Source organism: Polyodon spathula, chromosome 1 (genome assembly GCF_017654505.1).
Source record: "Polyodon spathula isolate WHYD16114869_AA chromosome 1, ASM1765450v1, whole genome shotgun sequence".
NCBI classification, from domain to species: Eukaryota; Metazoa; Chordata; class Actinopteri; order Acipenseriformes; family Polyodontidae; genus Polyodon; species Polyodon spathula.
In genome coordinates, this window is record NC_054534.1 from 58879725 (window position 1) to 58894371 (window position 14647).

Here is a 14647-nt window from a genome sequence, read left to right on the forward strand (position 1 = left end):
CATCAGAAAGACACTGGGCAAAAATGGGTTTCATGGCATAGTAGCAAGGTGGAAACCACTGCTTACTAAGAAGAACATGAATGCTGATCTCAAGTTTGCCAAAAAGAACCTGGATGATCCTCAAGAGTTCTGGAACAATGTTCTGTGGACAGATGAGTCAAAAAAGTGGAACTTTTTGGTCAACATGGGCCCCGTTATGTCTGGTGAAAAGCAAACACTGCATTCCACAGTAAGAACCTCATACCAACGGTCAAGCATGGTGGTGGTGGTTTCATGATTTGGGGATACTTTGTTGCATCAGGACCTGGACGACTTTACCATCATTGAAGAACCATGAATTCTGCTCTGTGTCAGAGAATTCTATTAGGAAATGTCAGGCCTTCCATCCATGGGCTGAAGCTGAAGCGCAGTTGGGTCATGCAGCAAGGCAATGATCCGAAACACACAAGCAAGTCTACATCAGAATGCTTGAAGAACAAGAAATTTAAAGTTTTGGAATGGCCTACTCAAAGTCCAGACCTAAACCCCATTGAGATGTTGAGGCAGGACCTGAAACAAGCAGTTTATGCTCAAAAACCCACACATGTCACCGAGTTGAAGCAGTTCTGCATGAAGGAGTGGGCCAAAATTCCCCCACGGCGCTGTGAGAGACTGATCAATAACTACAGGAAGCGTTTGCTGCAGTTATTGCTGCTAAAGGTGGCGTAACCAGGTATTGAGTCTAAGGGGGCAATTAATTTTTCACACAGGGGGCATTGGGGTTTGCATAACTTTCTTTAATAAATAAATGAAATAAGTATCAACATTTTGTATTATTTATTCACTTGGGGTCCCTTTTATCTAATATTATATTTTGGTTCAAGATCTGATAACATTCAGTGTCAAAAATATGCAAAAATGCAGAAAATCAGATGGGGCAAATACTTTTTCACAGTACTGTATATGTGTGTGATGTTATATATATATATATATATATATATATATATATATATATATATATATATATATATATATATATATATAGACACACGCACATACACACACATTGTGAATTGTAGTTTATTCTATTTCACGAAATAGTATCTGCTCACTTTGATTCTTTTCAGTACAGTGTAAAAAATTAACCATTTATTGTGTTTCTATGACAGACTTTTTTCATCATGGAAGCAATAAAAATATATTAAAGTGCGGTTAGTTGCACAACAATACTGTAGATATTCCCAAAATACAACCTGTAACATGTGTATTTAAATTGACATTGGATCAATGTTGAAACAGTGTTTGCCTCACAACTCAGGTAAAGAGCAGTAATACATTGAAAAGGCAACGTTGTGTCAACAGCTGCGATGATCACCAATGTTGTTAACCTTTTATCAAGATTGAATCAATGTTAGCCTGCAATCTGGGACCTAATATATCAGAGCACTATAAAAGCCTAAAACTAGTGGTACTTGCTTCCTTACTAAAACAGAGTGCTGTCATTTGTTAAAAGGCAAGTATGCAACATCACCCAACAGTTGCTGCTAACATTCTCTGTCTGGTTTGGATTTGCCCATATATTGAGACTGCACGTCTGCATCCACTGAATTGGTTGGAAGTGTAAGGCAAAGCTTTGCCAAATTATACAGATGTGTACATAAATTAGAAGCAGGCCCAAAACTTGGTTACCCAAAGGTATCTGGCATTCTTTAATAGTCCATATATGCAGGATGTTTGTTGTCAAATTATTTGTCCCATCCAGGTATTTGCTTACTTGAGTACTGAGTCAAAACAAAGAAGTGATGCCTATTCGGGTCAGTGGCTCCATCCTCAGAGCACATGTGGTTGCCGAATGGTTTGATGAGCATGACACTGATGTTACCCATATGCCATGGCCTTCTCAGTCACCAGATCTGAACCCAATCGAGCATTTATGGAATGCTCATTATATTTATATTCTGGAACGACGCCTAAGACGCCGTTTTCCACCTCCTTCAACCAGGCATGAGTTGACTGACTTTCTGGTGGAAGAATGGTGCTGCATCCCTCCTGCAGAATTCCAGAGGCTGTTACTGGCATACTGGCCCCACGTGGTGGCCCAACACCCTATTAAGTGACTTTACATTGGTGTTTCCATTTTTTGTCCACTACCTACCTATATATATATATATATATATATATATATATATATATATATATATATATATATATATATTATATATATATATATATATAAAATATAGAGAACCTAACCATTGTGACATTAAATAATTCAACAGGTTAGTTTAATCATACGTTTAATGTAACTATAACAATATATTTTTTAGTAGAAAATTACAAAATTCTATAATAAAATATATACATTTGACATTATTTATATTTACATGACTGTGGCAAAGTGCCCGTCCCTGTATGTATTTTGTGTTGTATGTTGTGTGTTAATGTTGGTGTATAGTCATTGGTACATGGGATATAAACGGGTCTGTGTAACACGAGTGTTTAAAATGTATATTTGTATTTAGGCACGAGGATTGCACAGCACTTCATGTGCAAGTAAAAACTAATAATATATGAGCACGGGGAATTGCACTTTATTAATTCACGTGCAGTTGTACCGCGACTCCAATTGAATAATTGATTAGCAATTGAGTCTCGGTACAGCTGCATAAAAGCAGCATGTTTTTGCTCATTTGGGGTTGTGTGTTCGGTGAGTGGAGAACGGGATTGGAGACGGAGGTAATAATAATAAGAAGAATAAGTTAATATCAGCTCACCGTGTTTGTTTAGTGTTAGTCCGTTTTATTTGTCTGTTTATTTTGGCTACCAGTGCCGTGTCCTGTTTTTGTTTGTCTTACAACGTTTTTTTTTATGACTGTCTGTGAACTCTTAAATTATGAGCGAGACCATTCACTCAGCTCCACCTCTCTGTTGTTTATTTCCTGGTTCCTGTTTCTGGTCTGACGTCCCCCACTCCAGCCGTCTTTGTGACAATGACATAATGGTTTTTCTTAAGTCCCAGTGAAGAAGCAAAATTATCAATCTGTCCCTCAGGCAACAGCTTTCTCTTGAGTGGAAGACAGAAACGCTGGTCTAAGTTTAGACCCCCCAGACAATAGTTTTGTGAATGAAACTTGAGACTCGGTCATAACAAAGTCAGCAAAAGCGACTTAAGCCTGTTTTTTTTGGTCTTAGACTAAAGTCAGCTTTGTGAATATGACCCCTGGAAAGTCAGGGAAATTTTATGAATTCTAGTTGTGGTCATGGAAAATCATGTAAGAGTTGCAGAAGTTGTGTAGCCCCATGTGCAAATGCCTTTTTTTCCCCCACTATTCAGGTTATACATTTTCCCAGCGCATTTACTATCAAGCTTTCGTTGGTTTTCTGCTGTAGGGTTGCTATGGTTACCTGTTGTCAGGTGTCTACATGTTTCACGACAGTTGTGTTTGTCATTCATAGCCGCTGACATAGTGAGTTGAGGCGGTATCGCAGATTGGATTTATTTAGCAGAAATGATGCCTGGAAAATGCATATTTTACCAAGTGTGGCTTGCTGAGGAGAAATACAAATCATGGGTGTCCTGAACAGATGACAGGAATGCAAAATATACTTTGTGTGGGAGAAAACTAGATATATCTAATATGGGCGAGGGAGCTTTTCAGCCATGCTAAGAGCAGCAAGCATCAAGCTCGTTTGGAAAGGCGAAGTAAAGAAATAAGGGAGTGACATTGGTCATGCGCAAACTCCGATTAAAGTTTTTTTTTGTTTGTTTTTTTGAAAATGTAACTTTATTTAATTGTCAGTAGCCTGCTGTGCTGGTTTAAAAAATGCCTATATGGCGAAATTCATCAACTTGTATTCTAACGTTTTAAAACACAAATTGTTTATTGTACTGTGGGATTAGAGTAAAACGCACCTTAAGTTGCACTAGGAGAAATTACGATTTCTAGAGAATTGTGATTTAATAAATAAATTACACATTAAGAATTGAGGATAATGGTGATTTTAAGAAAATAAAACAACCAGGGTGACACTAAGGAAGAACAGGGAGAACAAAATACTTTTAGTTTTTTACAAAAATAATTGGTACGACAACGTTGGCAATTCAAAAGCGATTTGTATGTCTGTCTTAAGTGTAGTGTAATAAGTGCCTTTCTACTGTCACAAATTGTGTTCCATTCTGTCTGGTGCAGTGACAGTAAAATTATTATTATTATTATTATTATTATTATTATTATTATTATTATTATTAAATCTTCAGTGTGGGGTGGGGGTGCAGTTAACAGCCTGGATTAAAAGAGAGAGAGAGAGAGAGAGAGAGAGAGAGAGAGAGAGAGAGAGAGAGAGAGAGAGAGAGAGAGAGAGAGAGAGATGGCCTTAAGGTGCAATATTATTAATATTAAAATCTGCAGTGCAGGCCATGAGTTTGAAAGCAGAAATAGAAATTGAATTAAAGTAAAAAATCTTCTTGATATATTTTATGACCTACTTATTGCATATGGCAACATGCTTTTAAACATTACTTTATTTTTTGATTTTAACTATAATCACAACATTTTCTTTTGACAGTAACTTTATGCAGTTAATAAACTACGGTGCTTATTTTTTTTAATTTGTACATGTTTCTTTTATTTCTTTTTTTTAGGGGAACTCTTTCAAAGAATGTTTCCAGACAGTGAAATAGCAGGTTGGAAGGTAGACCAGTTTTTAAGTAGTGCTTATTGGTTACTGAAAGACTGCCCTGCTCGTCGTGAAGATTATGCAAAAGCCACATTGGCAACCAAGCCACTCATACCACTGAAGTTCTGTAAAGCAAGATGGGTGGAAAATGTGCCAGTGACAGAGAGGATTATTAAATTAATTCCAGACTTCAAGAACTATGTAGACACAGTGAAGTCTGGAAAAATCCCAAACCCTGCTACAGAGCTATACAGTACTGTCAAGGAAGGGTGTAAAGATCCATTGATGCCTGCCAAACTTGCATTTCACCTTTCATTTGCAAAAGAAGTGACCCCCTTTCTGACTGTGTACCAGAGAAACCAAGAGTTCCATTTATTGTAGGTGATCTCTTTCATATGATTAAATCAATCATGCAGAAGTTCATTAAGGGAGATGTGATTGCTGAAGCCCACTCTGTGTCCAAATTGATGAGCATTGATGTTGCTGACAAACTCCACTGCCATCCACACAAAATAGATGTTGGGTTAGAGCAGAGAAGATAATGAAGGATCTGGTAGCAAATAAGAAAATCAGTGAAAAGAGAGTACTTCAATTTAGGATGGAGAGTGATTAGTAAAGAGTGCTTGCTGTCAGTTGTGCTGAAGTTGCAGGATAAGTCTCCCCTACAGTACACATTGGTGCGCAACATGGCATGCTTAGATCCATGTAAAGTGGCCAAGGATCAGGAATCTTGCCTGAAAAAGCTCAAAAGAGTACTGCAAACGCTAGTTGATGCAAAACGTGTTGATGAGAACAGCTGTGATGATGTTCTCCATCAGCACAGGTTGTGTATCAGTGACATTGTGACCAGTAGAAAAGCAGAATTTACAGATTGTGATTGTGCTAAATGTAGGGTGGATACCCTCTTCTATGAAATAATGGCATGCAACAAAGCGTTTGACAAGCTGTGAAAAATTGTGCAGGTCCTGCTGCTTTTGTCTCATGGAAATACCTCCGTTGAGAGAAGCTTTTCAGTGAATCGTCAGATTGAGGTTGAGAATCTTGAAGAGAAGACCTACATAACCCAGTACCTTGTATGTGACCATCTTAACTGAGGGGGATCCAGAATATGGTGATTACCAAGGCCCACTTACTGTCTTCAGCTGGTTCCATATGTACCTGGATGAGCAAAAGATGCTGAAGTAAATTGAAAGCAAGACACTGAAGAGAAAATCAATTGTGGGTGAAATAATAAAAGAAATTTAAAAAACGCATTGCAAACAATGCACATGCTCTTGAAGTCAGCTTTGAAGGCTGAAAGCACAGGAAAGCTCACATTAATAGTAAAATCAAACAGTTTGTGCATCTGCTAAGGATGAACTTGAACATCTGGGACATGTAAAAGAAGAACTAGATGAAAAGCTCAAAGAACTTAAAAACATGTAAAACATAAAGAAAGAGAAAGAAACAAACAAACAAACAAACAAACATTTGTATGACAGGACTTCAGTTTTCAGTATTGTCATAAAGTGCATTTTGTTAGAGTTGACATGTTCTTGACAATCAGTATACATTCTTTAGGGTTTATTTGAAAAAGATAAATAAACCAGTTTTGTTTTTCTGATAAAGTAGTTTTTCCTTTACTCATTTTACTTGCAGTAACATTTCACCAGTGTTAAAACAAGGTTGTATATTATGGATTGTTCCTGAATTTTGATTTTGTCTTGTGGTCATAATTCTACTGACATGTAAAATATAATTTCAGTTCCTGAAGTTTTTTAAATCTTTTTTACTTTATCTAATAATTAGAATGCACTAAACAGCAGCATAATGTTTGTACAGTTTTGTTTTATTTATTCCATTTGTTCTGTGTTCACTGATTTAGTGTCTGGGTAGGCAAATTCGGTCACTTAGTCTTGTAAAGGTCATGGGAAGTATGTCTCTTGATGAGTAAAAAGGTCATGGAAAGTCATGAAAAAAAGATCCTGTGAAGGTCAGGGAAAAAGGAATTCTGCTTTCCCTAAAGTGTACAAACCTTGTTTCTCATTATCATTGATTGGTATTGAAAAACAGGATATGTCATCATACAATTAACACTAGAACCGCCACGGCAGTCATTTTGGTTTGAGGTTTTCAGGCTGTGCATGTCTGAAAGTTATTCGGTTATCAGTTTAAGACTTTTCCTAAGTACAGCACACCCTCGCTATAATGAACCTGTCGGGGTCCAAGCCTTTTGTTTGTTATATCAAGGGGTTCATTATAGCGAAAGGACAATAAAAATGAACGACAAACTGTTGAAGTTAATGAGATGAGATTGTGAATAAAAGTAGAATTCCTTGTAACTGTTCTTTTCATGTATGCAGTACTCTGCCTTTGCTTTATCCTGTTCATTAAAGAGTTAATACGCAGTATAAAAAACAAAAATCCCAAATTGAAGCTTTCATTCAAAATCTATCTGACATGAATCGTTTCAAAGTGCACCAAATCTTAATCCAACATGCAAGAATCCCAAGCTGAGCTTTTATTCCAAATCATCCCAACATGAAAAGTGCATCAGATCCTCAAGTTTTTTTGTTGCAGTTTTTACTTTAATCTATTTTGTTTTACCGCTTGGTTGCTCAACAAGCCCAAAAACAGTCCCTTTTGACAACCTGTATTCACGACAGAGATGCCTGCGTTACTACTTTTTTCGAATCATCAATGTAGTTTCCGGCTTTGTTGCAACATAAAATTATTTTCATTTTGGATGCATAGTTACACAGAGTGTGCTCTTAAAAAAAAAAAAAAAAAAAAGAGCTGAATTCATTGCAGAGGTGACATCCCATAATACAGACCAGGATGTTGACAGTGTGTGCTTATATTATCTTTTTTATATCTATTTTTTTTATTTGGGGTCTAAGGGCCAGGTTCGTTGTAGCCGAATGTTTGTTATAACAAAGGGCGTTATAGCGAAGGTGTACTGTACATACATTAAATACCCTGACAGCGTTTGAAAAGCAGGATCATCAAAAAAAAAAGGAAGTTTTGTAATCCTGCCCACCTAGATCCGCCAAAGCACTCATTTTGACTGCCAGCAACGAACAGGCATTCAGGAGACTGGGAAAGATGGCCCTATTTGGGAAATTATAAATCCTGGTGTTGACGCTGTGGGAAGACAGGCTGCACAAAATCGATATGCGAATGCTACACCACATTCAACGCTGTACTGTAACAGAGGCACATAGGATACAAAATGATGATTCCTGGGCAATGTTGTTGGAGGAATTCGATGTGTTTATTGCAGTCCTGCATGTTCGTGGAGCGAACATACCACAGACAATTTTTTTTTTTTACTTCACTGCAATTGGTAAAAGAGTTGAAGACGAAGAAAAACAGCCTGGTTGGAACAGTGAGCCAAGCAAGAAGAGAGCTTCCACCATCTGCGCAAAACTTGCAGCCACAGCTGTACTCCAACACAATTTTGAAACACAATGACTGTGCTACGCTAACTATTTACAAATGCAAGCCGGGAAAGAATGTCATTATTATCAGCTCTCTTCATACATCAGTTGTCATTGGGATTGTTGACAAGGTAAAACCAGAGACTGTGGATTTCTGCAATGACACAAAGTACAGAGTGGATGTTTTAGACCAGATGGCACGTCAATTCTCTGTGAAAGCCGGTTCTTCCTGGTAGCCAGTTGCTGTATTTTAAAATGTACTGGACCTGGCAGGCATCAATTCCTTCATTTTGTACAAGGAATCCACCAGGGAAAATATCAGTAGGAGAGATTTCATCTTGAAGCTAGCCACTGAGCTTTGGCAGAAAACTACAAAGCAGCAGCTCAATCTGGATTCAGTGTTGCACCCAGTGACACACACAAGAGAAAACAGTGCCAGGTAGCGAAATGCAATAAAAAAAAAATAAAACTTCTAATATCTGTGCCCATTGTGAAAGAGCAGTATGTGGTAAATGCACAGGAAAAGTTGAGAAGCGTTGCATCTGTGTGGATTGTGCTACTTAGGTCCTACTTTGAAGTCTGTTTCCCTGAAAACACATTCACATTACATTATGGGAATTGAGTTATTTTTCTTTTTTTATGTTACTTTAAAAAAACTTGGTTACACACTAGTTTCGTTTGAAATGTGTATTTTAATTTCATTTTTTGAAGTAGTGCTTTATATGTGATAAGTTAGAAAATAAACCCTTTTATGTTTAATTTTTCATTTAAATACGGTGTTTCGGTTGTGCAGGTGTTTGATATGATGTGCTTGAATAAAACTTTCATTTTAATAGCTTGTTTTTCATTTTAATACTGTGGTTCTTGAAAATGTAACCTTCATAGACCACAGGCGGCGGTTCTAGGTGTGTGTATAACCGTGTTGGTTTTAGTGTTAAAACGTTAAACAGGTTCCTTTCAGTTTTAAGCGATACCTGTCAGCGTAAAACATGTTAAAAAGTTTAAAAAGGAAATTTGTAAATGAAACAATTTAAAGAAACCTTTTTTTTTTTTTTCTTATTTTTTAATAATAAATTTGGAATCGCCCATTTTTTTTTTTTTGTTTTCTCCTCAGTTTGGTAAGCCCAATTACTCTTGTTGTTTTTTTTTTTGTTTTTTTTTTAAAACCGCTGCCACCCCCACGCAGCCACCTCAACACCGGAGGACCACACAGCTCTGGGCAACTTGCAGGCAGGCCCGCAGGCGCCCAGCCAGTCTACAGGGGTTGATGGTGCGTGGTGAGCCGAGGACACCCTTGCCGGTTTGAGTCCAGGCTATTCCACTGCCGACCGTGGACAGGAGGGGGACGCACAATTGGCCACAATAAGGACTGGGGCGCATATTACACAAAAATATATCAAAACACTGCTCACAGAGCAAAATAAAAAGGGTAAACAAAACAAGTCACGGACACCATCATCAACCACAGGAACAAAGTAACTGGCACAAGAACCAAAATAAAAGGTTTCAACAAAACAATAATACATACTAACAGTGCTGTCACGCTGGGCATTCACCTTCACTGACTACCACCGAATAATACATCATTTTTACGGGTTACACGAATTGACCATTAATCATTCAATTAAGGCTCCAGCAACCTTCTCACGTTTGTTTGGCATGGATTGAAATTAACCCCATATTCACATTTACAGATTATTATAATAATTACCCATACATGGTATGTTATAGTTTACAGACCAAATTAAATGATAGTATTCAACAAACATACAGCAGTACTTTCACATTGGAAATATTGGGATGATACTGACCTGTATTTCTATTACTTGTGTATTGTATCTTTCTTGTCACTGTACCAGAAAGTTACTCTTTGACCCTGTTAGTGCTGAGGGTGTTCTGCTAACACGATACTTAACTGTGAAGAAAAATATTGAAAGCAGCATGGTGTAGCAAATGCGGCTAAGTGTTATGCTGTATGCCCCAAGTCTTGTGCTTGCCTGGGAAACTTATTATTAAAACATTTGTATCATCCAATTTATGTGACAATGAATGTCATTGCCAATAACTATTGCCTGCTGTGATTAAAGACAACAGTAAGAAATAGCTCAAGGAATGAATTTCAATGCTTACCTACAAAATGCACAAAATGAGACACAAATTTACGATGTAATTTAGGGTCACTAATGAGCAACGCTGACACTTTTATACATTCTTTTCTTTATAGAACACAACACACATATTCAGTGTCAAAAGCACAGCTGTTAATATCAGCATATTAATTCTCACAAACTAATCTCTTAAAAATCATAATCATTCAAAATTCATACTCAATAAATGTTGAACTCTGTTGTTATCCCAAGTCAAAATGCAACTTCATTGGTGTGGGTTACTATGTTATGGAGTTATGAATTATCCACAATAAATCATAAACCAATGGGGGATCCTAACATAAACAGGGAATAACATAGTAATAAAATTTTATTAAAAAAAAAAAAAAGTTTTTCATTTTATTTAAACGGATAACGATAAAGCCTTTAAATATATTTAATAATTATTAAACTGTAAAATCCATTTGTGGGGAATTATTGTGGAAGAAATGTTTAAAATATTGGAGGTAGGCGTTCTTCTGAGATTGTGTTAAAAACGTTATGACATGAAATCGAAAACCAATTGCATTACAACACTGACTTGTTTCTGTATTCTAGACAGTACTATATATTTATCAGTATGTTTTACCATTAATCAAAAATATTCTTCCTTGTTTCAGTTATCTGCCTTGTGGGCCTGGGCTTGGTTGTATTTTTCTTCAGTTTCCTGTTATCAATCTTCAGATCAAAATATCATGGTTACCCTTATAGGTAAGACTGTTATTTTCACTCAGTACAATGTTTTAAAAAAAACATTCTGTCACAATATCCTTTTGGCAATAGCTAGACTTTTAGACTTTTTTTTTTTTTTTTTTTTCTTCATGCTTTTTGATTTAATGGTCTTGTGTATGTTGAGGGGTAAACGGACAGTACATCAAGTGTTTCTGCCTTATTCAACATCAGAAGCCTGAACACACTTCTTTGAACAAATAAAGAACAAATAAAACCAGAAATAGTTTATCAATTTGTAAACAGTGGTGGATATAATTATGTCAGTATCCCAAAATTTATAAATAAATGTTTTTGCTGTCCTAATTTAATTTTTTTTTTTTTTTTTTTTTTTTTTTATTATATGTATGTAGTTATGTTAATAAGTGGTTTAATAAGACAACTCTTGAGGAAATCCTCAGCTGGATTAGTAGTTGGAGAGCTGCAATATTTTGGTCTATCGTTTTACTATTCATTTTCATTCCAGTTTTGTGTGTCTTGGTTTTATTTATTTATTTATTTACTCATTATTATTATTATTATTTTCTTATGCCTTTCCTATTAGGAAATGACATTGGTGTAATTAAAAGTGTAGTTGTAAGCAGATTACAATAATAAAGGTTTTTAATGGTTTCTTTTTATTTTTCAGCTTTTTAATTAAATGACAAGAGGCATCCTACAGTTTATTAAGAAGACAAACACTTAATTTAAATACTTACTAGACAAAACTAATGCCATTGATTTAAACAAAAAAAAGTAAATTAAAAAAAGTGTGCACGTGTTTTGTCCTTTTAAATAAATTCTACTACATACAACAACCATGGCATCTTTATTTATTTCCAGGTGAGAAATACATTTCAGTTTTTCAACTAACATAGCTCTGGATTAACCATTCCTTATCAATGTATTCCCATGAACCAGAAGTCTACTGCACTTTAATCCTTTTAGATTCCTATTTCTATGTATAACATTGTTTGTTGTATGACTCTGATAGTTTGAATGTACTTATGATCCCTTTTGACAATATTATAGATCAATTTTATATTATTATTATTATTATTATTATTATTAGTATTATTATTATTATTAGTATTATTATTATCATCTAGTAGACACCTTTGCCCAGTGACTTCAGTCCTAATAAGAGCAAATCGGGGCATTTCAAGATAACACTCTTGATAATTACATCAGAGTTAGATATGAGTGCAAGTGAAATACAAAATACTACATATTGTGTTAAGTGCAGGATTAAATACAGTAAAATAGGGAGCAGATAAGTGCAAGTTAAAGTTTATAAAGGCAGAGTTGAGTTTTACAGGTGTTGTCTGAAGAGGTGAGTCTTGAGGAGGCGCCGGAAGGTGGTCAGGGACTGGGCAGTCCTGACATCCATAGGAAGGTTGTTCCACCAGTGCAGGGCGAGGGTGGAGAAGGAGCAGGCTCTGGAGGCAGGGGAGTGTAGAGGAGGTACAGCCAGTCTTCTAGTGCAGGTGGAGCGGACATTTTGGGTGGGTGTGTAAGGAGAGATGAGGGTCTGGAGGTAGCTGGGTGCAGTCTGGTCTAGGCATTGCTAGAGTGGAGATGTGCTGGAAGTAGGTGAGGCAGGGGTCCAGGGTTATTCCAAGGTTCTTGGCTGAGGAAGAGGGAGAGAACATGGTAGTTTGCAGAGGAATGGAGATAGAGAGATCTGAGGAGGGGGAAGATGAGGAGGGGAAGAAAAAGAGGTCACATTTAGAGAGGTTGAGTTTGAGGTGATGCGAGTGCATCCAGGAGCAGATAGCAGACAGACAGATAGATAGGGGAGGGGATGGTGCTCAACAGGAGTCCCCCAAGGATCAGTCTTGGGTCCTCTCTTGTTCTCTCTCTATACCCACTCCCTCATCCCATCCTATGGTTTCTCATACCATTTCTATGCTGATGATGCTCAGATGTTCTTCTCCTTCCAGCAGGCCCTGGAGAAGGTGAGGTCCAGTTGACGGCCAGCTTTCTGGGTAGGAGGGGGTGGAGAGAGAAGTTGATGGAGTAAAGGAGAGGGAGGAATCTGGCAGAGTGCGTGGGGTTGGAGAGATGGATATTGAAATCACCTAACAGGACAGTTGGGGTAGACAGAGAGGGGAGAGAAGAGAGGAGATAGTAGAGTTCATCGCGAAAGTGAGTGAGAGGTCCAGGGGGACGGTAGTACAATTAGCAGGAATTGACAGCGAGAGGTTAGTTGGACACTCTGAAATTCAGAGGTGTTAACAGAGAGTAAGGAGAGGTCAGAGGGGACAGAAAACAGTAAGGAGGGAGAGTTGAGAAGACCAGTCCCACCTCCCTGTCCAGTGAAACACAGAGTATGGGACAGGACGTAGAGAGGACAGGGCAGCAGGAGTTAATGTTTTCAGGAGAGAGCCAGGTTTCAGTGAGAACAAGGAAATCGAGAGAGAGGTGGGAGGCAAAGGCAGAGATGAACTCAGCTCTGTCAGCAGAAGAGTGACAGTTCCAGAGGGCACCAGAGAGTACAGGAGGTGAGAGGCAGAGGGATGAGGTTAGAGGATTTGGGAGCAGCGGCGGAGAGAGGGCAGAATAACAGGGATGTAAGAGATAGTCATAGCAGGACAGGTGAGACAGATAGGTACAGTAGTAGTGGAAGCAGGACTGGTGGGTGGAGGGTACAGACCCGTCTAGTAGTTGGCATCTTCCAGAGCGTTGCTAGGTTCGGATTTTCTCCAACAGCCTCTCCTCGCACCCTCTAACTGTACTTAAGCAATATGTTGTTTCAATGCACTTCAATGGGATCACACAACTACAAAAAGCTGTATGAAAACCAATCAAATTGCAAATCAAACTATTCAATTTAACCACACTCACCTGTTACTAATCACAAACAGTAAATCATTTAATTAAATAAAACACATACCACACGTGTTTGCAGATTATGCTCTCAACTATAATATGGAAGATTATCTGAAAATTCATAACTTTACTATACTAATTGCAAACTAAAAATAGTCCAATAAGAGTATGCTGCAGGTATCTTCCAGAATAACATTTTTGTATGTGTCAGGCTACTTTTACATATTTTAAAGGGTTTGGTGAAGGCATTTTGGGCTCAATTTCTTCTTCCCTTATGGGGCATTGGCAAAGGGTTGCTGTCCAGTGACAACTTTCTTTTAAGCTACCAGTAGTATTTGGCGTTCCTCAAGGGTCTGTTTTGGGCCCTTGTGTGTTTAATTTACAATTGAGAAAGTCTCTCATTACAACCTCCTGGGGGTTTGGGTATCTGATATCTTGCTCTAGACACACCACGTTGATTGTCTGGTAAAGCGAGAAGAGTTTTGGAGTTTATTTTTCATTCCTTGAGAGAGGCCAATCCAAATGTTGTTTTACATCATTACAAGAGTTTGGTAAGGTCTATTTTACAGTACAACTGTTTTGTCTGGGGTCCATTTAAAAAAATACAACACTAAGCAGCTTGAGTCTGTGCAAAAATGAGCTTGTAGGTTTGTATTGAATGATGAATTGGTATTCTACTTATGATAACCTTCTTAAAGTGGCAGAAAGTCCTATTTTATTCTTGTTCACTTCTGTGTTCTTTGTGTTCTACCTCTATGTCAGTCTGTGCTCATGTTTAGTCTCTACAGAGCTGCTGTGACCATCATTCCTTATCTCTGGTTTTGTCGATACTCTTTCTTTGACCATTGTGCCATTGTCAAGCCTCTCCAGGTTTAAAACTGCCAT

At 37.5% G+C, this 14647-nt stretch overlaps 1 protein-coding gene across 1 annotated transcript in view; it reads left to right on the forward strand.

Annotated features, from left to right (window-relative positions):
• Positions 1-11764, forward strand: part of tusc3 (tumor suppressor candidate 3) — a 111264-nt gene extending 99500 nt beyond the window's left edge. The window contains exons 9-10 of the mRNA XM_041258471.1: positions 10843-10933; positions 11580-11764. Coding sequence (XP_041114405.1) covers positions 10843-10933; positions 11580-11595 — 107 coding nt within the window. The 3' untranslated portion in view covers positions 11596-11764. The remainder of the gene's footprint in view (positions 1-10842; positions 10934-11579) is intronic.
• The last annotated feature ends 2883 nt before the right edge of the window (positions 11765-14647 follow it).